The sequence below is a fragment of the Larimichthys crocea genome, chromosome XIII, assembly GCF_000972845.2.
Source record: "Larimichthys crocea isolate SSNF chromosome XIII, L_crocea_2.0, whole genome shotgun sequence".
NCBI classification, from domain to species: domain Eukaryota; kingdom Metazoa; phylum Chordata; class Actinopteri; family Sciaenidae; genus Larimichthys; species Larimichthys crocea.
Window position 1 is genome coordinate 24,040,649 of NC_040023.1, and position 26,904 is coordinate 24,067,552.

Sequence of the window (26,904 nt, forward strand, 5' to 3'; positions counted from 1 at the left end):
CCACTAATGTAAACTTTTGTTGTGTTGTATCTTTTCAAAAGCATTAATTGTTTTTTTCCTGTCCATAATCACTACCTATTAAATTTTCCATGAAAAATGCACATAAAGTAATGGTTTTAAACTTCTTACAGCTTTTGCTCCCACTGTGCTGAATATGTTTATCTGTGCATGATGTATCTATTCAAGTGTAAGATAGCAGTCAAATGCATTGCTTTCTAATAGGACAAAGTCACTGTTTGACTTCTGCCCTTGCTAAATATTATTCCTTCCTGATGACTGATTGCTCTTTTGGGGGGGACGGCAAAGAAGATTTCCCCCATTTTCCTAATTTTGGGAAAATCACTGCCCTCCTGAGAGCCGTGAGGAGATCATAGACTGAAGGTTGTGACGTATTTAAGAGCAAAGGCACGTGGTATCAATTGGACCTAAACTGAAGTAACACTCTTTATGTCAGGGAGGAGAAAGGGAGGGAACTCACCGCAGTGCCTTCTGTGTGTATGTGTATTGGACTTTTCTATATGACTGTGTCACGTCTGACTCAATCTATTTTATGTGTGTGTATGTGTCTTTGTCTCTGACATAATCCCATCAGTCACAAGAACCGATGTCAACATCCAATCAGCAGTCTGTTTTTGGTGGTTTTCTGATTGAGCTGTCTAGAAACTGCACTTCACGCCCTAAAGCCACACCTTGAGACTGCGGTTAAAATACACTGAGCTCTGATTTATACCACCCACCCATTCAACTACACTTAATCAAACTTTCAGCTTCTTCAAGGCCAATCCCTTAACATGGAGTCTTTCTTTTAAACAAATGATCCAGTTTAAACCCATGTGTATTGAGCAGACTTTTAACACCAGAAAGATATGATCTTTGAAGACACAAGCATGCCTCCTAAAATAAATCCAATTATGAAATATGTTATGGGCACTGTGAAACTGTAGGGTCTCTGAGCAACAAACAAATCAAATCCGGTGGACAAACATGATGAAGAAAGATGTTTGCCATTCTAAAAGCACACATTTGGGAAAAGCCATGTAAACTATTATTTAATCAAAAATATCAAAATATTCAGTCAGTTATAACAACCCTTTCCTGCAATACTTCACTTCAAATATATGAAAATGTTGTAAAATTATCAATTTTTATATAGTTAGAAGAATAACATCCAAATTGAAATCAGTTCAAAGGAACACGTTTGGATGACAAGTTTTGTTGATAATTCATCTCACAGAGCTGTGGGGTAAAGGTTGGGAACCACTGTTGTAAATTATGTTGCATCACCAAAGTGGTGACGGGAGATGATATGTGTGGTCTTGGAAGTTCACTTCAAAGAGTAAGAGTCACTGTAACATGAGTAAAATAGTACACACAAATGCCCATATACACAATATTTAGGGTGAGAGGAGCAAGAGAAGACAGCTAACTATAATGTTTTCAGCACCATTACACACCTGCAACCTTTCATCCCCACATCTGAAGCTAAAATACTGCAATACTGGCGGCAATGATAAAGACAGCTGAAAGTGATAGAACTGGAAGCTGTGACTTATTATCACAGTTGCTCTTAGCACTGTGAACAAGCTTTGCTATTGTTTTAAACATCTGAATGTATTCTTTATGATCTGAGCTTTTGTTGGTTTTGGCCTCTGCACTCTTGTCATCCATGATACCCTTGTTCTGGAGAGACCATCAGACTTTCCCAGGATTTTGGACTGTTTGAAGGGTTTCCCTCTGCTTCAGATCATAATGAGATCTCCATATTCAGTAAAACCCGCACAAGACAATATATCGATTTCCCCGGCTTCATACCACATAAATACAAAATCTTTTGGATCACAAGTCTCTCTATCCAATAACTAAACAGTTATCAAGTCATCAAAACGGTGTGGCAAAAGATTATAGAAAACATCATATTGAACAAAACTTGCAGTTACTGTTGATCTCAAAATATGAATCCATTTACCATTAGTGAAAAAAAAAATATCAAGAACTCATGTTATGAGAAGCTCATAACAATATAGAACTGCAAAAGGACTTCATATTTTAGATCCACTAAAGATCTGATGTTTATTAGCCAGGGTTCCTAACACCTGTACCTGCTCCTGGTGACAGTTTTAATGTAAAAATAAAACCTTGCTGTAACTCTACTCTTGGTAGAGTCTGTTTTTGTCTTTGGCAGTTTGCAGTACGTGCAGCAATAGATATTCATTGTTTTCAACAGGAGAATGACAGCTTTACCATCCTTCAAAAAACCAAAGCCAGGACGAAACTGAACCTGAATTCAATTTTCTCTGCAGCAGCACAGGGTTAAACACTTTGTTCACAGGACTTCTGACAGCAGTTCACATGGGAACGGCATCACTCATCCAATCTTGCCCTACTGAGATTTGTCTCAGCCTATCCAGGGATATGAATTAGATGTGTTATATATTAGCTCATGACGTTCCTCCTCTAATGTTTAAGCTACACTTTGGTTTAGTGGTGGTCGTGTCAGTGTGGGGGATTTGTGCTCAATCTCAGCCTGCTGTACTGGATATAGCAAAAGTAAAACAAACCTCTGATTGACAGTGTGACATGTTTTGTGAACACAGGCCCACAGTTAACTATACCTCCCAGAATAATTGCTCAATATATTCCCCAATGATCTGCTGCTGTTTCCTGCCTGTAGAGTCTCACAGTAGTAGAACTTATAGAGTGTGTGCATTTCCATATAAATATCCTAACTATACAACACATGTGTGTGGTGCAGTCTGTTGATTTCTGTGGAAATTTGATTGACAAATGACACTTTCTATTCTCAGCCCACACTGTATGATGGCTAATGTAAATATTTCAGCACTGACAGCAACATGAAACCCACAGCACAACTTTTCTTCAGTGGTCAGCATTTGCTCCAGTCAGCCCTTGCTGTTTTCTGAATGCAATATCCTGTTGATACTCAAACCAGCAGGAAAGGAAATGTCCCAAATTATTTGGTTCAGTAAGAGGCACTCATGCTTCTCTAAAATGTAACTTTCTCTCCTCTGGGTAGAAATAAAACTATGTCTGCTACTTTACCCAAAGAAACCCCAAAAAAAGGATCACACTGCCAAGGATGTTATTTAAATTACAAAGCAATAACATAGAAAAAATGATAAATGTTCAGACCTTTAAGTATTCATGGGGCCCTCATTTGGAAAGTTTCCCATGTTGCCAATCTGTGCTATACTGTGTTAACTCTACACCCTCTTCCAGGAAACCTTTAGGTCTGCACGTGATTGTGTATTTCCTTGTTTAAATAAATACTTGAGTAAATGAGCTTGAACAAAAGTTAAAAAGCAAAGACTCATTTGGCTCCAAACAATAAATGGCCCTTGTGACAATAATGTCGCTCAGTGACTGGTACACTCGGGGACAGACCCACGGGAGCTCGGAAACGGTGTGTTTTTATAGCAGCATACATAAACAATGCAGGTCTAATGGGGGTTTCCTACCACAGGCCACAGTTCTATTTATCACCTTGTCTCGTATATGGTCAAGTTCTGAATGTGATGTTTCACAAAAACGGATGCTTGTATGACATCATTTTGAGGAAAAACCTTTAGGTTTCATGGGAATATTGTCAAGCTCAGTCAGTTTTGTTCATCCTAAAATCATAAATCATAAAGTTGCGTCAAAGGGTTTCATAATCTTTTCAAGACAGTCAGTGTGAAAAGAATGTTTCACACATAAATCATAAATCAGATCTATCTATGTTGCATCATTTGATACTGATTCACTTTAAAGGCGGTTTCTTTAAACTGCACGCACACTTCAAAGGATTTCCTTCGAATTAAAGATAATGCGTCATCACCACAGACATACTTGTGGATTCACATCACAAGAACTCAGTCCTGTTTCAGCTTGTGACAATGCATGTTCTGATATTTAAATAGAGATTTTTTTTTTGCAGCCCACAAAGGAACATTTTTTTCCCTCCACATTATCTCGATAATTCAAAATCACCAAATTTGGACAACACACAGTGAACAGAAACAATATGCCACGCATTGATTTCTTAACTTTTCCAGATTATATGGAAGACTTCCTGACCATGACGCCAAACTCTTTTTGACTCATGGTGGTAGGAGTAACATGAGTCCTGATTTTGGTTGGATATTCCCTTTAGATTCCCTTACAGAGGAGCTACTGTACGTTTTAGACCCCTGACTCTCTGTTTTGGTGTTACACAGCACTGTCTGCTGGTCAAAGTTGGGAACTGCGCTCCAGTGAATCAATGAAATGACTGAAATACCATAACATCCAAACTTCAGCCTACACGTGCATATGTGCACTTCTTATACAGATGACTGTTTGGCTTCTTGTACTGCTTCCAGCTGTTCTGTAGTGTGTAACGTCTCTTTGGATGAATTGTTTCTGATCATATGCATATTTTTCAAAGTGAGGCAATATTCACTTCACCTAAACTCTAAAACTGAGCTGTGCCATTTTGCGCACGATCTACAGGGGTAATTAAAGAGTAAATGTAGAGGTTTAATTGCCTCTCAGAAACATGCCATCTGCGCACGGGTTTGAATGGGCAGCCGACTCTCTCTCTCTCTCTCTCTCTCTCTCTCTCTCTCTCCCTCCCTCTCTCTCTCCTGTCGCGACGCTACCTCAGGAGTTTGAATGGGTTTGGATGAGTGAGTCTCTCTCTCTCCGTCGCTCCTCCTTATGCCCCCCAAACCATCCCCTCTTATTAAAACAACACGCCAATCTGTTCCAGCCCGGTAAAAGGGGTTTGGGAGCCGCAGCAACCATAAAGGAGGCTCCGCACACAGCCGTCTGGAAGGCATTAGACAGCAGTGGCAGAGAGACTTTTAGCCACTTCTCTGCGCTTTGTGTAACCTGGATGCTTGAGGGAACTATAGCAAAACTTACCTACATGCCCCTCAAGACAGCAAATATAAGTGATCTGACTCAGATTTGACTGTCAGAGTCATTGTTGGAGACTTTCTTTTCTTCTGTGTCAATATGATTTGCGATGCCAAAGTTGATGGCTTTTTTGTAACTTTTAAAAACTTTATGAATGAAACTGCCAGAAGTTGATGGAGAGAAATATTTATCATTTTTGCATTTTGCCACTCCACGTTTTATTTATACTTTTTTTTATATGAATGATGCCAAAGTTGACTGACATGATGTTTGTGTTTGTACACCTAATGTGCATCCGGTGCATGGTTAATGACTGCAGACAGACTCTTAACTAGGGAAGACTATTTTTTATTGTTTTTATTTTTTTTATTGAGCATTCAGCTTAGCAAACTTAGAGGAACGTGCGTGAATCTTTGGTTTTCTTATTAATGAGGATCAATTTCAGCGGATTCATGAGACTCGTTACTACACAAGTGTCCTCTGAAACTTTGTCGAGACTTTTTCTCCCTGTGGAGCGGTACCAGAGCCGCCGTATTTGACCGCATCCTTTCTCAAGGACGAACGAGAGGACAACAGCTGCTTCAAGGTAGGCAGCCAGTGATCATTTGGTCTGGTGATCATCCACCCTGCTGACAGACAGTGATAAAATCAAAATTAGTTTGGAAAATAATTAACTGTGTTAAAATTATTATTTTGGACATTTAAAATGTACTGTCTATGTTTTAGGTTTATGTCACGAATTGACAATAATGTTCTCCAATATTTAAACTTAAGAAGGGGTGTGATGCTTTAAGTTGGGGGCAGGGCAGCTGTCACTAGAGCAGTTTGTTCTCTCTTTATGGGTCTTAATGAGTCGTGCGTAAAAGGCGGATAGCATCTCTGGAAGGTTGAAAAGCAATTGCGTCTTTTTTCCTCCACAGATGTTATCTGCTGCTTTTAAAATGTCATTACATTAAAACATACCGAAAAAGTGTATATCAAAACTTTTTTGGCACTGAATATCTGCATTCCTCCTTGTCCAGCAGTACCAGCTGTGGAAATGTGAAAATCCGCCAAGATTAGTCTCCTGAGTATATAAAACGTCATATAGCCTTTGCTGAGCCAATTATTTTGCCCCTATAATAAACTAAATTGATGACGTTGAGAGCCGTACGTCATTGCTTGAGGTTTGTGGGCCAATGGGAAGGCTGGATTTGGACACGTTCAGCGTGCCTCGTGTTCTGAGCGCGTAATTTGATGCCTAATGTGAAAGGCCGCTGTTTGCGCACACTTGCATACTGCACAGCCTTCCCGTTTCATAGTGTAAATGTTAATAATAATGTGTTGGGAGTGGTTATAGTGATGGCAGACGTTTATGTTGCTCAATTCAGCAGTTCACCCAGCCTCTCCCATAGATACCACCAAAACACAGTGCTCTTAGGACTACACATTTCTAGCTTACTGTTGGCGTTATAACTTCCCCACACATTGCACACAAATACACAGATGCAAATGAACATCTGTCACACTTCTTTGACATACTCTGTTCCTCTACCCGCCTACATGTGACCTCTTAGTATGCAGATACCACTGTTGGCTCATATAAAACCCACACAAGGAATGCCCATCTGTGAGTTGGATGTCTAAGCATTCGTACCATTTTTCAATGATGGACAGTACAGTTTCTGTCCAACACATGGAATCTGCTTCCTACTGACCTGGGCTATCTTTTGAATGAGGCATTTTAATTCTGCATGCTGAAACTATGGTGATATCCACCTGTAAGGAGTGGTGAGGTCCAACTGTCAGTGTCAATATATCAATATATATGACATACAGATGTAGAAAAACATCAGTATATCTATATTCTGCAGGGCTGTGCATTGTTTGGAAATGTATCAAATACTACAGTACCTCTGAAAAAACTTTTACAGTTGCTACCACAACTCGGTTTTTTAGTTTGAAGTTCTTCTTCTTGTGTCTTCTATTCAGTGCATATGTGGTGCCTCTGTCAATGCACACATGTATTCAGACTAATACCAACATACTGGCCCTAATCTCAGCCCTTGAGGGAGTTCCTCTGCTAAGTGTGGGGCTCAGTAAGGAAGACAATCCATCTCTAGTGCCTGTTAGTGAAACATTAAACACTACAGCAGAGATTTCATTCTCATGTGCAGCGATGTGGGGAGTCCAAAAAGGTGACTGTTACCTACTACAGCTGGTGATTCCCCCACAAAAAAAGGAAGAAAAGTAACGGTTTTTTTTTTTCAGTGGGTGACACAGTGATACAGTTTACTGCAGACTCATTGCTACAGGATGTTCGTCCACACTGCTCACAGAGCAGTTTACTACTTAACAGGGGAAGGCATTCCATGACTGGTCTCCATTAGGGCTCGCTATAAGTCTCACGTGCCATTACTGCTCACAGCAAGGGTCCGTCAGTCTATAGGGCCTTGGGGCTGGCATGGTATAACTACTGAAGTTAGGAGAGCATATGTGCAGCCCCTCCCAAACACACAACATACAACACCACCACCTACATCATATATTCTGCAGTTTTTTCCAGGTTCCCTTAGTGAACCAGCAGTAAAACTGAAAATTTGAATGTCATTGAGTTTAATTCCCACTACCTCATACTTAGTCGCAGGGAAGACTGATGCCAGTGCTAATGTATAGGTTTAGGAGTTATATTTCTATTAAGTAACCCAGGAGCTGTATAAAATAAGCTGTGTTTGAGCGCCTGTGCAGAAGCTATTATCACATCCTTTCTTTTTCTTTTATTCCTCCAGGCATCATTTCATTCATCCACTCTGATCGGCTGATTATGAGTTTCTGTCTCTTATGTTATCTCTTGGCTGTAATTAACTGATAATAGAGTCCTAGAGAAGAATTTTCTACCATGTAGGGAGCAAGACAGTTATTTTAGAGCATGGTTGATAGCTGTTTGCAGTCAGATAAGGGGAAGTGTTGGATCAATGGATGACAGGAACAAGTCATTTGAAACTTTCTATGGCTGAAATTTCATGGTCTTCAGAAGAGGAAAAAACCAAACAGAACTTTTTTTAATACAATCATCGTCTGCTAAAAAATAGGCACCCTTGCTGTTGTTGCGAAGATGCAATATGGGGAAGCAAACCAAACAAACAATCAGACAGAGGAGTGTCTGTAGAAGGGCTTCTTGACTGAGCTGTATCTGTAATTTGGCTGAAAGTCTTGGAGCCTGCCACAGTGGCGTAATTCCAGTGCTTCAGCTGGCAGTGAGCTGAGCCAAGTCTACCAGTCTCTTTCCCCCTCCTACTTTTGGTGTCTGCCATCCCTCCCTCTCTCACTTACTCACTTCCTCCTAACCCATTTTCTCTCTTTTCTCACTGAATACTGTATTCCTCCACCTCTTTCACGGTCTCTTCCTTTCTCCATCTTCCTCTCTGTAGTACGGTTGCTTACTCATTCACAAAAAATAAAAAAAAGTGTAGTATTTTGGCATGTCTTCCCCCTTTGACTCATGCCTCACACTCAAACAACATAGCCTGGCTTTAAAACTGAGAACGGATTTATTGGCGTGTTTTATTATGATGAATTGCAGATTCACTGTCCACCTTCTCTTTTAAATTGAATAATTGTCAAAGAATGGGATGATACACAATAATGTCAAATAATATAAAACACTCCTCTAGGATGTTGTAACCTTTGCATCTCTGCCAGTTAGAGCCTTATGACACCTGATTTTAATAACTTACAGAAGGAAACATAGATACAGTGGAGGATGGAGGAGATGGGGGAATGTAAAAGTCAACTCCCTTGTAATGTTGTAACTTTGTACCTTTGCCAGTTGTGGCCCTGTCCACCTGATTCCAATCATGTGAGGAGTAGTGCAGTGTGGCGCAGTGGGTGGTGTTACTGTTTAGCTCTGGTTCTTATAATGACAACTCTCCCACAACAACAGCACAGTATGACCACATGGGGGTTTTAAGAGAAGAAGGAGGAAGAGGAGGAGTGAGAAGGGTCGGCGACTTCCTAGCGGCGCCTTTGAAAATTCCCACGACTTTTCAGTGCAGCGTTTTAATCAAACTAGAGCAAATGGTCTAAAACAGTACAGCGTTCATTCAAAAGATGAGTAAAATTTAAATTTAACTATATGACACAGGGGACCTAAGATGCTATCAGAAGGGGTTCACAGATTCGCAATGCAGGCTCAGAGACAAAAGTAATGGTTTAAAAAAGGTTTTACTAGACAAGCTAGGAAAACACAGGCGACAGTAGAAATCCGTGAGGCAAAAATCGTGGTCAGAAAAACAGGCTATAAGTCGAAGATCAGTTATTTAAAAACAAGAATGCAAGACAAAGAGACGCTGGGATGCTGGACAAGACAAGACGAACTGGCTGAAACACATGAGGGAGGCAGGTAATTTCGGGAGCAGGGATGACTCACAGGGGAAGGCAGAGACCTGAAAGACAAGATAACAGAAAACATGATAGTTCAAGACATGACAGATGCCAGTGCGAAAAGAAATGATGGTGATCCATTTTCTAAATCTGATCCAAGCTGTTTTGTGTTTATTTATTTTTTAATAAATTAATTGATTTACTCATCAGGATGACTTTGTGCTGTGTTTGTGTCAGATTTTTGTTGTTGTAATACCCATTTTTTGTCACTAGAGGCTGAAGTGCACCATGACCCCCAAGGGGCGCTAAATTGCAATAATACCAATTTGTATGTAATGTTGCTTTAAAACGAATTATTAGCTCATTATTATAAAATGTAAAATGTTATCTTTTTCATAATAATTGGATATAGTTTTTATTTCATTTCAAAGTGCTGCTTTTTTATTGTTTTCTTTTTTACCTGTTCTTTAGTCATAAACACAAGAGACGGCTCATCAGTTCCAGAGGATTTTTGGTGTTACTTGAATTGTGAGTTCCTGAACACAAGAGATATCAGACTTAGAGTAAGTCTTACCAGAATTTGTTTTTCTAACTTGAATATGTAATTCCAAACAGTTATGAGTTGTCTTATAAGTAGTCCAGTTCTTTTTTTTTTAACAAGTTCATGTAGTTTCAAAAAAGAGTTACTCACTTTACTTTTTGTAACCGACTGTGACCTCTCCAGCTTTTCCTTTTCTTCTTCCCACTGCCGTGCTTTCCACTCCCAAGTGTCATTAAGCATAAACAGCTCCTTTCCATGTTCTATCTGTGTCTCTGAGAGTTCCTTTCTGAAGCTCTTTTCGCTCTTCAAAAGCTCCTTTCTGAATCTGTTTTCGCTCGCTGCCAGTTCATTTTTGAGTTTTTCTTCAAGAGCCTGACAAGTCGCTGCCAGTTCATTTTTGAGTTTTTCTTCAAGAGCCTGACAAGTCATTTGAGCCTGTTTCAGAGCTATCTGGGTGTCAGTCAGTTCTCCCAAGGTGTCCAAGTACAGATTTGTGCGAGCCCGTCTTTTTTTAGTGATCCTGGTGATCTCTGCGTCTTTCTCAGTGATGAGCTTTTCAAAGTGGCTGATCTTCTTCTGCCACTCTTCTGTGTCCTTTGGCTCACTGAGTACTTTCAGGTCATCAACAGAAGCTCTCATCCTCTCATTTTCCTCTTTCTGAGCCAGGAGGCTCTGATGAAGAGCATTGATCTGCTCATCCCTCTTTTTCATCTCTTCTTCTGCCTTCACATGGTCTTTGTTACATTTTGTCCACCAGGCAATTCTTTCTTCATCAGATGATTTCTCCAGATCAGAAACCTGGTGGCGAAGAAAGTCAATCTCCTCTTGAGCTTTCTGGAGGATGGATTTTAACTTTTTGTTGTCTCTTTCGGAGAAGGACAGCTTCTTCTGCAGGGCCTTATTTTGATCAAGCAGCTGCTGTCTCTCATTTGTCCAATACTCCCTCTCGCTAAGGACCTTTGATTTTGCTGAGGTCCTTAACTTGTCCTGCATTTCTTGTTTTTCATTCTCCACCTGCTTCCTCACGTCCGCAACCGCCATGTGAAAGCCCTAGATGAGCAAAAGAATACATGTTTTAAGATCACAAATGAGGAAATCTGCTGGCCCTGGTGCTAATAAACTCAATGTGCTTCCACTACATAGTGTAGTAGTAGCCAAGTTTATGCATTCAATATTATTAAAGCCAATTTGTTTGCCCAAATCCAACTGTGAAAATGAAAGCAGTCATTTTGAGTTTATTAGTACTATTACATAAATCTCATTACTTGATTCACATTAAGTTTGTTACTTAATTTATATTAAAACAATGCTGTTGAAATGCATAAGTAGCCTAAACATTTAGTGTAACAGGGAACAGTGATCTACCATATTTACACAGAAATCCTTCTTTCATCATTAAATAAACCCTTTTTTAACTGTATATTAATTAAAATACTATATATCACAAAATAAAATACTGCATATCTGATATATCAGTGGTTTTGTTAGTGCAATGAAAAGGTTTGAATCTTACCCTGCTGGGTCTGATCACTCTTCTGTCCATTATTGCTTCTGGTATCAAAACTCAGTTAAGGTTGAAGAACAAATATTATAGATATTGTTGATAATCGATCAATAATTGTCTCTGAAGACACGTGTGTTGGTCAGGTCAGTTTTGTGCAAAGTGACTTTCTTGTGCCTGACTTTGTTCTTAAGAACCTAGTTATGACACATTACAATCTAGAATATAACATTCTTTTCTAGAACTCAGTATGAATGTATGAACATCTGAATCTAATCCAAAACATTGTTATTATTCAAAAATATAAATCATTAAAGTTGAGATCAATTACATCCACATTCTTAGCTTAAAGTTTTTTGCTCTGCGACTGTTTCTATAGCTTTGTGATACAAAGCATATCCATGTCACTACGTATACCCGTACATAAACAGCTAACTTTACCACTGGAGCAACCTTAGCATTAGCAAGCTAAGCTTGATAAATACTGCTAATATTTCGCCATGTATTACTTTTCCTGGTGAAAGTTTTTTATGTTGTGTTTTAAAATTTGGCAGTTCGGAGGAGAGTTACATCAAATCTCCTCTGCTCTCTGTCTCCCCTGCTTGCATTTGTCATTGCTGGGCTACATCACATACAGCTGTTATCTCATTGGTCAGTGGCACCTGAGCTGCCAAAACTCTTTTATTTATATGTGTATATATTATATCATATATCAAACTAAGAAAGATTATTGTGACCAAACCTATTTTTTCACCCGTTCTTAAGTCATATACACAAGAAAACTATTTAGATCAGATGTAGAAAATGTCTTACCAGAATATGTTTCTCTCAATTGCCTCTCTGGGCTTCTGTAGCTGCTGATTGTGGGTGTATCAAGTTTATTTTATACCTTTAATCCTGTGCTTCATCAATTGAGACTCAAGATTTTATTATTTTTAATAAACCATAGATGAATAGAACACATTTCTATCACACACACAGTACACACAGAAGAGCAGCTCAAGAAAGTAGACAGGAAGTAGAGTCAGTCTTAAGCACATCAAGTGTGTCTCATCTAAGTCAGCAGCCAGCGCTTGGGTGTTACCCAGCTGCTCCCTCTCCTCTGCTTCATCATCTGCCTAGGAACATGTGATCCTTTCCTGCATCCTGCTACAAGTATCATGAGGGCTATCTCCACATTTAATGCTTTTACAAAATACATCCTGCCATTCCAGCCCGACCCAGCTCACATGCACGCACACACATAACTTCACTATATGCATTGCATGTTCAGGTTCCAGACTGTGCATCTCTCCGTTTTTACATGTGTGTGTTTTCTGTTGGCAGAACATCATGCCTTTGAGATTTCAAAGATGTGTATGACCTCAGCAGGTCTGGTTTTCCAGTATAGTCTTGGTTATATCATAAACGTTGTCCAATATTTCTTCAGTGGACCAGCACTAAGAGGTTTTTAGCAGACTGTAAATACCATTAATATATCTTCATTAGCTTGTAACTGACATTATCATAAACATGCTCACGGTGTGTTAAATTAAAACCCTGTCAGTCATATATATACATTCATTATATTCCCAAAGTCTGTCCAAAGGTATAAGATGGCTCACTCTTCAGAACAACCCTTTAATTTGATTTGTGAATAAGACTCATCTGCCCAGAGCTGCTGATTTGTTACACATCCAGCCAGTGACTGCTGAGTCACAATAACATGTAGATGTAAGCCTTATGTTATCTCAACTCCACACAGACTAGCAAACTGTCTTTTTTGGCTCTGCTTCAGAATTTTACTGCCTGTGCAGAGTGTACAAAGACACACGCACAAACACACACAAAGTCTGGCAAGCCTAGTTATATTTTATGTTCCATCACAGGCCTTGAAACTGGGACTCTGCTCTCCTGAGAGTTTAGTCAAACCAGCTCTTCCTCCCCGCAACGCACGTCCACTCGCGTACATCTCTTCCTGTGTGCATGTACGGTACACACTCTGGCTAAACACACACACACACCGCACATATGCTGAGCTCACATATTTGCACATACACACACGTGAACACATGGCCAGCTTTCAGCAGCGACAGCGAGATTTAATGGCCATATATCTGACAGCTATCCACTGTTATGTAACATACATACTGTAAGGGTCATTGCACCATGTGGTGATTCCCTTGACTGTACTCAATCCCTTATTATAGGACCAAAATGGGTCAAGGAAACATTTTCTTTAGTTCCCCACGTACCAGGAACACTGATGTGCCTCAAACTTTTGACACGCACAATTATACATGGACATTTTAAAGACTGAATAGAAGATAATTGAATAGTATCTAGTAAACTACTAAACTACTCTAAAAGTAGCTAAACCAACATGTTGAACCAAGCAACAACCGCCATGGCTGTGACGTGAAGCCAATGCAGAAGTGCCATAAACTGCAGTTCTTCAAACAGCTGCTAGAGGCTGGCTACAGAACGAGTCAATTTCCATTAGCTCCCATATTAAAATTCCCAACTTCACAGTAGAAATAAACAGTGTTGGGTATAGTTACTTTGGAAAGTAGTTTGTTACATTTCAGCGTTACCATCAATTAAAAGTAATCTGTGACGTTACAGCGTTACCTATGAATAAAAGTAACGCGTTAGAGTACTCATGCGTTACCAAAAATGAATGACAATGAATAACGTCAGTCATCCAACCAAATTAACTTTGGAGGATAACAATAACAGGAAAGACAGTCAGAAATATGCCACATAGTGTTTTAATAATTCATTATTTTTTGACCAGTCAGAACAGAGGTAACTCCTGAATTTTTTTTAACCCGAATGCAGTTATGAAAGTACAGTTAAGTGCGCTTAAGTAAACACAATCTGAGGTAAACATGTAGCAGATTCAGATCCATTTAGAAATTAACCACCAGTCAACAATCTAACAGAAATTTAAACAGCTGCCTCTCTGTCAAACAAAAATGATAACAGGCCAAATAACACGAACGATAAAATCGCTCACTGGCACACAGGCAAATGACAAATAACCTAATACGAACTATGAAAATACTATTCAAATGTCACAGGCCTAAATTCACTTTACCATCGTCCACTTACATTTACTCTTCAAAGTAGTGATTAAAACGTAGCAGAAGATTTTCAAAACGTCTGTCCAACAGTCGATTTACTGTCGGACAGACGTTACTGATTACTTAACGCACGAAACTAACGCGTTACGTTACACAAAAAAAGTAATTAGAGTACTTTAACGCGTTACTTTGTAACGCATTACCCACAACACTGGAAATAAACAACTTCCCCACATTCTGAACTTAACAACGGCTCTTTAGAAACCTGTGGGTGACGTAACGGCTGTGACATCAAGTCTTTATACTGTTCATGTGGTGAACGTATGATATAAACATTACACTTTCTAAAAGTCCACATATTAGCGTTGTCATTGTGAGCATGTTAGCACGGTGACGTTAGCATTTAGCTCAAAGCACCACTGTACCCACTGTACAGTCAGCTGCTAGCATGGCTGTAGTCTTTTTTTTCATCCCTCACAGTAAAAATATGCTGTTAAGACGGTAACATGACATCATTTAGTTAAACAACATGCATTCTGCGAGAGGTACATGCATGTGTGTTAGGATTATAAACTCAAATCAAATGACAGTTGATATATTGTTGAAATATCCTGTGGGAATTAGAAACATCTAATTTATGTTACAGTATAAATTAGTTATAATAACATTAATTTATGTTACAGAGGCTCTTCTGCCTCTTTCATTTATTTATTCATGTTCATCTCTCTGTTAACCCATCATCTTTTCTCCATCCATGCAAGTAATATAATCTCCAAGACAGAGCCAGTGGGAGTTTTACTCAAGAGACTGTCAATGATGTCAGAATGAGACTGCTAAAGCATCCAACCAAAGGTCACCATGGGGCTGAATACACACACATGCATACGCAACAATGACCAGGAGATACTGATGGGGTTCTCTTACTTACATGCGCCAAGTTACAAAAACAAAGAGCTAGGGTGATATCATTCACATGTGCTAATGACACCTTCACCACACACACACACACACACGTCATATCCCGACATGCGTAGATATACACGTACATACTACCCCCAGAGACAACATCCACATGTGTCAATGACACCTTCACTGTCCTCCTCCTTATTAGAGGTTTTATCTCTGAGGCTTGGATGACCATCATGACTGATTTATTTTCTGCAGACTGTGTTCTGAGCTAATTCTTGGTTTTGACATTTGCATTGGATCATCCGCCCATAGGGGTGTTGGAGACACTACGAAAAGCAAATAATCCTAACAACAGGCAATGTCTTAGCTGTGTCTTTTTTTTTTTGTTGCACTAGATCACTTGAATTCACAGAAATGACTATGTTTGACAGCATTGATGGTCTGCAATGAAAAAACAGCAAAAGTCTGGACCAGGACTTGAATATCACAGCTTGATTTTGTATTACAACCACAAAATTTTAAACAGACCGGATTTCATGTCAGTAAAGAGTGGAAAGTAAATAAACAAACAAAGTCGAAAAGCAACAAACGCTGTTTGGAGTTTGTATGTTCTCCATGTGTCTGCGCTGGTTTCAGACCCAAAGAAAAGCACATTATCAATTGGAAAGTCAAGAATGTTTCTGTCTGCATTAGCCCTGCCCTCATATTAAAGATGTTTAAAACTTACACCAAACATGCACAAACTAATAGGTACATATATTCTAATGAAACATGTTTTCTCATAAGCAGTGGTTGAATTCATTCAAGAGACGGGGAGAAGTAATTTGTTTTGCAATACCTTATTGTGATACATTATACACTCACACACAATGTGCACAAACTAAATGATGTCTAAGGTGAAAAGCTCTCTCTCTCTCTCTCTTATAATAAGCTTTTACGTGCATTTGTGTGTATGTGTCTGTGTATGCGTGTGTTTGTCAGGGGTCTTGTAAATGAGCGGCTGACGTTAAGAGCCTCGCCACGTGCCAGGGGAGGCCTGCTACACTGGTCGTGGCCTTCTCATCCAACGATCAAATGAACAAGACATTATGTTTGAGCCAAGGGGTGTGTGTTCAGATTGGCCCCTCTCTCTGCTCCTGCTCCTCTCTTGGTGTCTCTTGCAGTCTTTCAGTCTTTCTCTGTTTCTGCTCACTGTTATCTGCTTTTATCTGCTCTGCCTTCCTCCCTCCCTCTCTCCAACTGTCTTTACACTCGTGTCTCGCTCTGTATATCTCTCTCTCTCTCCCTCCTTCCGTCAGTCTTGTGTGTTTAGGTGTGGTGTGAAGTACTCTTGCCAAACCAAAACGCCACTGGGCTTTGTGTTCTCTTCTTTTGATTAATTTGGTGCTTGTCCTGATTTACATGTCTTGCTTGTGTGGACTACACTTACATCTTTAACTCACAAATCTTTCAAATGCAATTCAAGATGTCAAAATGATATCACACAAGGGGACGCCCCACTGACTCAGTGGCCAAAGAAGCATACTTTGACCTTTATGACGTCAAAGGGTCAAACTCCTTTTGATGTAAATAATGCAACTTGCAAAATAACATGTTCTCTTTACAATGTTTAAAGCATGCCATACTCACCCTCACTGTATTCACTTCATCCTTCACTGTAAATCTTTATCTTTGTGTCCCTTTATTCAAAGAAATGATTTTCTTGTTACACTTTCTATGGTGAGTCACTGAGGGGAAGAAGGACACGTGCAGCATTAAAATCTAAAAAGCCCTTGTCTTCTTCTTCTTCCCACGGAGATATAAACAGATGACATCACAGGGTGGTCCGCTCTCCGTTGAGCCGGGCTGAGCCACGCTGAGTGGGTCTCCGTTGGTCTGCCAAACAGATGGCGGTAGCAACATAATGAGGGCTGGAAACAAACTTCAGGATTTTGAGCAGAAGATTTTGTGCAGCAGGGCTCAGGTTTATAAAAGACTGTCACTCAGAGTTTAGACACAAAAGCTGCTTCATTGGTCCCCACATAAAAACACACAGAATAACCTTTCATGGTCTACATTAGAGTTCCTTATATGGGATGCTTGGCTGAAAATGTTTTTGAACCCATTCTTTACAATACAGAATAAAAAAAAAAATCTTAATTGTTTCTCCCAGGCATTCAGAGAGAACTTGGAGCTTGGACGTTTGGCAAGGGAAATCCGTGTGTCGGTTAATTAGGTCAAGAAATCTTGTAACGTGCGCCCACCCACACTAAAGGAGAGTTGGAACAATCGGCTACTCACAACTGTCTGACATTTAGACAGGGATTTTGGGGAGGGGTAGAGGGACGGNTCCTGATCTGATATGCCATTTATAGGCAAATGCTAAGGGTGTGGTGATCCAGGGGGCAGTACAAATGGGGGAAGAAAAAAAAGGAGTAACCTTCACTTGTCTTATACTAAAACTCATTGGTACTATTATTACTTGATATAAAAAAATAAGCCCACGTCAATTTAACTGAATAGCAAAGCCTATTAAATAATAATAATAATAATAATAATAATAATAATAATACTTTCCTAAGCCCCCCTCCTCTGACTGATTAGACTGTACCTGCTCTCTGGGGGGTGGTCAATTTTCTGATGTGAAATCCTTATTGACAATAATAATGTGAAAACGACCAAAACGAAGGAAAGAAGAAAAGAAAAGAAGAGGAGGAAAGACAGAGGTACAGTAAAGATGATGTCATGAAATCATTTGTCTGTTGCAGAACGATAGTAACTTTTAGTCTAACACGGTTTGATAATCAATAAAAGTCTAACACGGTTTGATAATCAATAAATAGCTTTAGCTTGTTTTAACGTCAGTAAATGTGATGGAGGGGCCTAACAGCTGTTATGGAAAATAATAATGTAGCCTTACATTTCTCAGGGTCATTTGTAAAGATTAGATCTATTCAGCAGGAGTTTACGGAGTTTGTCTGTCTACATTTTTATTGACATCTGGTTATCTAATGTTTGCTCTGCTTATAATAGTCAGTCAAAATGTTATTCCTTCTCCACACCTTCACATATTAGAGTCTAAAGTGTGTTCATAGTGTTAAACTTTACATCAGTGTTAATACTTCATAACTTAGCATTCCTATATGTTATATCATACTGCAGTTTATTGCTTCTTTGCATTCTGCTAATCAGCAGTTCACTGTAATGACAATAAGATTGAATCTAATTTGCATTTCAGAAATAACTGTGTTGTATATGATACATGTACAGAATAGGGGAAATCATGCATCTCTTAGGATTTCATTTTTATTTCGTTTCATTTTATTCTTGGTGTCATGTTTTTCATGATTAGACTGTAACATCCAATGATGTCACACGCTCCTCTTCTCTCTTCAGATATGCTGTTGAGATATCTGAATCCCACCTCTGCCAATCTTGGGCCATCACCAGTTAACTCCACTTCAGCAACATCAAGCGATCCTCCTGTCACCTCCACCTCTTGTTTACAGTTTTTATTTTGTGGGTAGTTAAATCTTATACTTTGTGTAAGCTATTTATGAATATTTTGGTTTTTCATTTTTTTAATTCATTATCTCCTTGTGTACTGTTTTGATTGGGCAACTAGTTTTGTAAAAAATAAAATAAAATGTCAAAGACAAAGCTATTCAGTTTCTTGTGTGTTTATTTGTAAATTGGCAGTGCTGTGCTCCAAGGGGGGCATCGCCAAAATCTTGCCTAGGGCGCCAAATAGATGAAAAAAACTGTGGATAAGAATTTTTTATTTTTTTATGTTGAATGCAGTGTTTTTTCTCTATGTATTTTGTGTGTGATTGTATGTTTGCAGTTACAAATACATTTTTACATGTGAACATAAAGGATAGCATAGTCATATGATGTCTGTGGGAAGTCACTTCGTCATTGTGTTGTTTAGATATTCAAAAGGAAGGATTCAAATGAGTGCATCCTTCAATTGTTGTGACATCTTGACTAAATCTAAACTCTTTTTCCACATTTTATCCCTAGATGAGGTGTCATAGAGTCCTCACCTACCTGCGGATATTTGGGACCACTATGTTCGGTGTGTCTCTTCTGGTAGGCATCTCCACAGCCTACATCATGGGCTACCAGTTCTTCACCACAGCCCGCAATCACCTCTCCTTCGGCCTGTACGGTGCCATCCTGGTTGTCCACCTCATCATCCAGAGCCTCTTTGCGCTCTTGGAACACCGAAACATGCGGCGATCCTTAGAGACGCCAATCAAACTGAATAAATCTTTGGCGTTGTGCATTGCAGCGTATCAAGAGGACCCGAACTACCTGAGGAAATGTCTGGTGTCGGTGAAGAGGCTGACGTACCCGGGGATCAAAGTGATCATGGTGATCGACGGGAACTCAGAGGACGACATGTACATGATGGAGATTTTTAAAGAGGTCATGGGACGGGACAAATCGGCCACATACGTGTGGCGGAGTAACTTTCACCACAGAGGGCCTGAGGAGACAGACGAGAGCTATGCTGAGGGCATTCAGCATGTCACCAGGCTGGTGCTGAATAACAAGTGTGTGTGTATCATGCAGAAGTGGGGAGGGAAGAGAGAGGTCATGTATACACCCTTCAAAGCACTGGCGAGGAGCGTGGACTATGTACAGGTAAATGCAGCTAAACCTAAACCTAACCCAGTGATAGTAGACTTTGGAAATTACTAGATTAAATGCAAAATGGGCAAGAGAGGATGAGGAGAGTCAACGGTGCAATTTCGACAATATAACGGGTATGATATTCAGTGTTTGTGTATCTCACACAGACACAGGTAAGACAAGGACAGTTGACATCAGTGTGGGCTGAATAGAGAGGGAACGGAAAGAGAAAGAGAGATGGTGAAAGAGATGGCTGGACAGGGCTCTGCCAAGCCAAATTTGGGATCCACAAAGAGTCTTTTGTGTTGCTTTTAGATGGACAGTGGCTGTGTGCATCGTGTTGTGAAGTGTAGCGTGAAGGAGGGCAGCAGTAGCTGATGTCTTAGTGTAAGATCTGTTTCACAGAGAGTGTTACATCATCTACATGGATGGCATTCAGAGTCAGGGCCCTAAACTGTGTCAAAGAAAGGTAACATTAGGTATGTGTTTATTGCTTGCACCCAAATGGCTTACATTTTACTTGATTAAGACACATTTCTGTCAGCCAAAAAAAAAAGGTATATTGTTAAAATACCGCTGTCAGTAAAATCAGTGAAGCAATAATAATGTCAGTGGATTTTAATGACACTTAAATTATATCTTTGGAAAAGCATTTGGCTGGTTAATACAGTCCAATAATACTAACATTGTGTGGTAGTGTGGTTTAGAATATAAACAGGAGCTAAAAACATTAAACACAGTGCCAAGCTTGGCAACACACAGTAGATGAAGTACTAGAACTTTTTTTTTTTTATCCCGTAGGCAGTAAATGTAAAATAAATATGGGCTGTTATGTGACTAGATAGTATGGTCATGATCCAGGAGCATAGCCCTTTTCCATCAAAGTGAAACAGTGTAACTTTCAAAAGAAGAAATAACACACTGTACTCATCACAAGTAAAAAGCTGAAGTCATAAGAAGTTATAAACCCTACCATTGCTCAATCCAATGCACTCAGGAGTTGTTGTGGTCCCATATGACCAATAGCTCACAGAGACCAATGTTAGCTAACTTTAGGTATTACTGTGTAACTGATATTACTGAGTTTGTGCTACTATTGCACAACATTTTAGCATTTAACTGTAAAACTTACACAGTCTACTTTCAAATTGTGTTTGCAAAATTAAGTTGAAGGGTGGAGTAGTCACACTGTAGTCTGAGCTGTATGACTCCACACCTCAATCTACTTGGTTTTGCTAAATAGTGCCATTAATTGCACTTTCCAATGACATTATTTTTTTATTTCTATGAATGAATGATTGTGTTGAACTGCAGGGAATAATGTCTATGAGTATAAATGCACCAAGAGTGGGAGATGTTTTCATTGTGAGAAATTTACTGCAAGACTTTTTGGCTGAGATGGGTCCAACAAATTAGCAGTTCTTTGTAGTAATGTCATGATAAGTCGCTGTTGAAAAAATACAATGATTACCTTCAAACTAAAAGTTGTTAAAAGTTTCCTTTTAACACCTTAATAATTTCGTTAACACTGTGAACAATATCACATCAGATGAATGACGCCATTGTTTTATTTTATGACAAGAGGTTTAGTAAAAGTAAAAAAATGAAAAATCATGAAACAAGGGTTTCTCTGTGTCGTTAACTGACCTAGTCACCAGACCAAGGCCAACCCCATTAACGTATGTTTTAGTAGGTTTACAATTAAATGTATCTGTTGTAAAGTACATTGGAGTATGTAAATTTATTCCAGGTCCATTCCACTAAAAAAAGAGCTTTCTAATTAAAAAAAAAAATAAAATAAAAAATCCTTGACTGCAGACTTGTGCACAAGTTGTTTTCAACACTCCTACAACTGTTTGCAATTACATGAGAATTCTGGCTAAACTGACTCTGTGAAATAGTCGATGGGCCAAAATGTCATCACATCATATTTGTTTTGTCATATTCAGCTGGTGGTGTTATAAAAGTACATATTGAGCAATGAAAGAACTGAACTAAAACTATACAGGGACCGCATTACTGTAATACAATTTCATTGATATTGATTGAGCTTGTATTACAACAAATGACTTTGAGGTTAAAAACTCTTTAATGTGTGTCTAACACCTGCAGCTGGATACAGCCTGCCAGAAACCTCTTGATTAACAAGAGATTTCAAAACAACTTACTGCAACCTGATAGTATGCCAGTACCCTTCAAACAAATCTAAAGAAAGGAGGGACAGTTGCATGCCTTTTTGCTATGATCAGGTTCTACCTCTAGCAGATGTATTTTGTTAATAGGGACTGGGCTCTAGATTTGTTTTCATCATCTGATTTTGTGAGAAAGGAAAATGACCATTTATAGAAGAAAATGGAGAGAGCTAAAAAAAAGAAAAAGCATCAGAAAGATGTTGGTGATTAAGCTGAAAGCTGTTACTCTTGCAGGTGATTATCCACTGGCCATATTTTTAATCACACCATTAAAATTTTAAATTGCATGCATGATTATCTTTCACTCCCTCTACATTTATCTATCTTCCTTTGGACCACCAAATACTGCTCAAAGGGAGAGTAGAATGATAGACAGGTCGAGAGTTAGAGGAGGGAGATGCATGTAACAAGCAATTCTAGCCTGACAGATAAAGTGTACTGTATAGTGTCCTCAAGTTAAGTCGATTTTATTCATACAGATCACAAATTTGCCTTTAGGGGCGACACCCTTTACTCTTCATTCAGATACGAAAATGCCCCCCAAGCTGTGTGCCTTTTTACATGACAGTAACAGATGACCTTTGGCCCTAAGACAGGTAACTAACTGTTTATTTTGTGGGTTTTACTCAGGTGTGTGACTCTGACACTATGTTGGACCCAGCATCATCGGTGGAGATGGTGAAGGTTCTCGAAGAAGACCCAATGGTGGGAGGTGTTGGAGGAGATGTACAGGTTAGTTACAAAGCTAAAAATATTGTCTTATTCTTTGCAGACAACACATTTTAGAAACATTTCACAATTACATTTATATGTTATGTTAAATCTCCAACCTTTTTCTTTTTGCTAATCAAATTTCTCCCTAGATCCTAAACAAATATGAGTCCTGGATCTCCTTCCTGAGCAGTGTACGGTACTGGATGGCCTTCAATATTGAGCGGGCTTGCCAGTCCTACTTTGGTTGCGTGCAGTGCATCAGTGGACCTTTAGGAATGTACCGGAATTCCCTACTGAATGAGTTCCTTGAAGATTGGTACAATCAGACTTTCATGGGATCCCATTGCAGTTTCGGGGATGACCGCCATCTCACGAACAGAGTTTTAAGTCTCGGGTATGCAACCAAATATACTGCACGATCAAAGTGCCTCACTGAGACGCCGATTACATATCTGCGGTGGCTCAATCAACAAACTCGGTGGAGTAAGTCATATTTCAGAGAATGGCTATACAACTCTATGTGGTTCCACAAACACCATCTATGGATGACTTACGAGGCTGTGATCACGGGCTTCTTCCCGTTTTTCCTCATTGCCACTGCAATCCAACTCTTCTATCAAGGAAGGCTCTGGAATATTCTGTTGTTTTTACTCATTGTGCAGGCAGTGGCACTAATCAAGTCATCATTTGCCAGCTGCCTCAGAGGTAACATAGTCATGGTGTTCATGTCATTCTATTCTGTACTGTACATGTCAAGCCTGTTGCCAGCCAAAATGTTCGCAATAGCAACAATCAACAAATCTGGATGGGGCACATCTGGAAGGAAGACAATAGTTGTGAACTTCATTGGTCTGATTCCTATATCAGTTTGGTTCACCATCCTCTTCATTGGGATTATCTACACGGTAATCCTGCAGACTAGAAAACCCTTTCCTGAATCAGAAAGGATTGTTCTGATCATAGGGGCAGTCGTCTATGCCAGTTACTGGGTCATACTGTTGACGTTGTATGCAGTGCTGATTAACAAGTGTGGGAAGAGGAAGAAGGAACCACACTATGATATGGTGCTGGATGTATGACTACAGTCATCATTTACCACTGAAGTCTCTTTTTGGGTTTTCACTCACACCATGTTGTTGTTACACAAATGTTTTTCAGATGCAGAACAGCTCTGGAGGCAAAATTGGTTCAGTTTAACCAAAATGGAGTTTGTTCAAACTTGAATGGCAACAATACAGAAATGACAGTGGCTGCTTTTATTTTTCATTCATAACCATAGCATTCATAGTCTTGGAACATCGGCATCAAGCTAATTAGCTTATCTAGATTTCTTTGATCAAATGTGTTTAGCAGAAGATCAACTACTCTAAGCTAACTAGCTAACCTTGATATCTTAGTATGACAAGTATAAATATATTGCAGTTGTTAGAAAGAGTGCTTGGCTTTGTAATATTAGCTACCTCTTACTTATGTCATTTTCACTGGGCTTCAGTCAAACATTTTGCAACTGAGCCAAAGAAACTGTGGATTTTATATCCACCCATTGGGGTTCAACTTGACCAGCACGAATATTTTACCTCCAGAGCATCATTGTGTCTCCAAGAAATGTTTGTACACCCTATCTCGGAACAAATCTACCTACCCTCACTAAGCCAAAAAAACACTACCAGTCCCCATCCCTGCCAGGCAGTCTCCACTGTCAAATAACTGAACAACATCAAAGATTCTTAACTCTTAAAGGTGTTGAGAGAAACTACCGCTATCACTATCTAATTAGTGTAATTGTAATCTGCAAGTATCTGCATGGCTTGTGTAGATCTCATGAATAATTTAGCTTGGCCAACAGAAAAATCCACTAGAAGTTATATTGCATCTGTTCAATGATTTCCGTGCCACAAACCTTTCCAGTGTTTTCAAATCTCTTTCAGGAGGAGCTACAGTATCATTTTACAAAGAGTGAAAGGGTGCAGAAAGGGCTTTAAAATAAAGAGCTGCTCTCCTTTTTTTATTGCACTCATGTCATATGGGAAAGGGCTTTCTCTATATAATGAACTGAAGACATTATATCACTTAAAGCAATTCATAATTGCAACTCCTAATTTTAATGGCAGTGCATGGCTATGTGCTTGACAGTGCAATTCTTGACTTGCTGTTTGAAATGGAAACAAACACATCACTCCCTGTGGTGCGTGTACTTGTTGAATGTGAAAAGGACAAAGATCCACAGAAATATCCAATCATGCTATTGCAGCTACAGATCTGGACACCTAAACATCTTGATGTTATTCCCATATGACGTGAATGCAGTATTTTTCTCTAAGTTTACAAAGTGAAGAATCTCAAACTGATCACTGATAGGTAGATATAATCTCCACCGGATCAGGTGACCAGGTGAACATGTGACCAGAAGAGAGACGATGTATCATTGCTGCTGTGACTGTTTTATTTTTTACAGAAACAATGCCTTTGGGTTTTTTTTCCTTTCTTTAAATATGAATGATGGGTGTATTTTGCAAAAATGATTTTAACACTATTATTGTTAATGTATTTCTTTCTAACAAGTTGAATGATAACTACCAGGTAGATATGGTAGACATGTTCCAATCCAAACATTTTAAACGTGATCTTTGCCTTCCATGTGCCCTTGCTCTCTGTCGTGGTACAGATACTGTATTGGGGGTAATGTGGCTACATCCCCCTCCTTCCTTGTGTTGTGTTAAACGAGCACGTGAGAAGAAAAGAGATACGTACCTGGAAACAGGAATGTGAATAAGGGCACTTGGTGGAAGGGAACAGCATTTTGGAGTGAAACACGTCCTGTGTTTGCTAAAGACAACCAGGAGCAGACATGAGTTTAATTCTTATGCACTTTTATGTCTCTCCCGTCGTCCAGCGTGATGCTTGACCTAATCAAGATGAAATACCTCAGTGGTTCTCTTTGCATTGCATCAAGGCGTCAGGATGCCGTCCAAAGACTGATGCATGCTGAAGGTCTCAAGTAATTTATGATCTGTTAATGATATTAAATATAAAAGTGTCCTTTTTTATACGCAGTTCCTTATTAAGTCAAAGCTGGATTTCTCTGCCTTGTCGGCCCTTTGCTGTAGCCATTTACTTATTGTTACTTTGTATTTCAATGCATTTTATATAGACATTTTTATTCTATTTTTGCTTAGCTACCAAAGATTCTTTATTTTCACTCATGTTTTTATAAGAAAAATGGGAAAATGTATTTGTTGTGCTTTCAACTGTTCTGACAATGACTTGTATATCTGACCAAACAATGTGAAATTATGAGCTGGGGGTTTTGTCTGCAATAACAACAATAAAAATGCAATTTGTAGGGATAAGTTATTGATTTCAAGAGAGGTGATGAACCTGTGTTTTTGTACTTTGTACGTAGATAGAAAACCAGCATATTTATGTTTATAGGATTCTGTACTTCGTAAGATGTCCTCTGGTATACACATAAAAACCCTTAAGGTTCCAAATGTCTACACTGCAAAAACAATCATTTAGAAATTATTTTTAATATATGCAACCTGTGAACATAATTGCTAGGCTTCAAATTTTTTGCAGGGTTGAAAGTATGTGGAGTTGTGCTTCCTTCGTTCAGTTCTTAATATAAAGGACAATAAAGCCAAAGCCGACTGAAAACTTTTGTCCAAAACATTACAAAAAGATTTGCACAAAAATGTAATTATCTGCAAATTGTGTGTTTTAATGTTATGAGCAATAACAAAAGAAATGGGTGCCATTTTTTTTATACTTTTTTTTTTCTTTTTACATTTTTATACAGGAGAGGTTTTATTCCAAGGTTTAATGAATGAGACCAACAATTGAACCATGAGGTTCCATGCCAAACTAGTCATGGGCAGTGTTATTATAAAGCACTTTTGTGTTGTGCCAAATAAAAACAACTATTGTCATAATGTGCTGGTGTTGGAGTTTTTATTCACTTTAAACTATTTATTTTTATTCACTTAAGATTAACTTGGAAACATAATCAGTAACATAACCTGCTTTCACTGGGTGTTTTAGTTTTTTCAGTATCACACATGTCCTAACCCTGGCAAACCCACCAGTGTTGATCAAGCTTTGGCTTAT

General features: G+C 39.0%; 2 protein-coding genes across 3 annotated transcripts; one reads left to right on the forward strand and one right to left on the reverse strand.

The window, feature by feature from the left end:
- Positions 1–4,770: 4,770 nt before the first annotated feature.
- Positions 4,771–26,538, forward strand: has2 (hyaluronan synthase 2). Its single transcript, XM_010742302.3, has 4 exons — positions 4,771–5,482; positions 19,277–19,903; positions 22,714–22,815; positions 22,947–26,538. Exons 2-4 carry the CDS (start codon positions 19,277–19,279, stop codon positions 23,874–23,876), a joined length of 1,659 nt encoding a protein of 552 aa, XP_010740604.1. The 5' UTR covers positions 4,771–5,482; the 3' UTR covers positions 23,877–26,538.
- Positions 8,999–11,497, reverse strand: LOC104928106 (CDK5 regulatory subunit-associated protein 2-like). Of its 2 annotated transcripts, XM_027285984.1 has the most exons (5): positions 11,313–11,495; positions 10,217–10,849; positions 9,950–10,171; positions 9,719–9,794; positions 9,210–9,320 (listed from the first exon to the last, which is right to left on the reverse strand). In XM_027285984.1, the coding sequence occupies exons 1-4, from the start codon at positions 11,340–11,342 to the stop codon at positions 9,753–9,755; spliced, it is 927 nt and encodes a 308-aa protein (XP_027141785.1). In that variant the 5' UTR covers positions 11,343–11,495; the 3' UTR covers positions 9,210–9,320; positions 9,719–9,752. The 2 variants fall into 2 exon arrangements, with proteins under 2 accessions (XP_027141784.1, XP_027141785.1); XM_027285983.1 differs by lacking the exon at positions 9,719–9,794 and having other exon boundaries at positions 8,999–9,320; positions 11,313–11,497.
- Positions 26,539–26,904: the final 366 nt, after the last annotated feature.

Bases quoted from the DNA above. Each gene is read 5' to 3' on its own strand.
- LOC104928106 (XM_027285983.1), bottom strand. From the start codon at position 11,342: ATGGACAGAAGAGTGATCAGACCCAGCAGG. The intron at 10,850-11,312 runs GTAAGATTCAAA...TTGCTCATCTAG, and splicing joins GAGTGATCAGACCCAGCAGG to GGCTTTCACATGGCGGTTGC. The intron at 10,172-10,216 runs GCTCTTGAAGAA...GCGACTTGTCAG, and splicing joins AGGCTCAAATGACTTGTCAG to GCTCTTGAAGAAAAACTCAA.
- has2 (XM_010742302.3), top strand. From the start codon at position 19,277: ATGAGGTGTCATAGAGTCCTCACCTACCTGCGGATATTTGGGACCACT. The intron at 19,904-22,713 runs GTAAATGCAGCT...GGTTTTACTCAG, and splicing joins GGAGCGTGGACTATGTACAG to GTGTGTGACTCTGACACTAT. The intron at 22,816-22,946 runs GTTAGTTACAAA...ATTTCTCCCTAG, and splicing joins GTGTTGGAGGAGATGTACAG to ATCCTAAACAAATATGAGTC.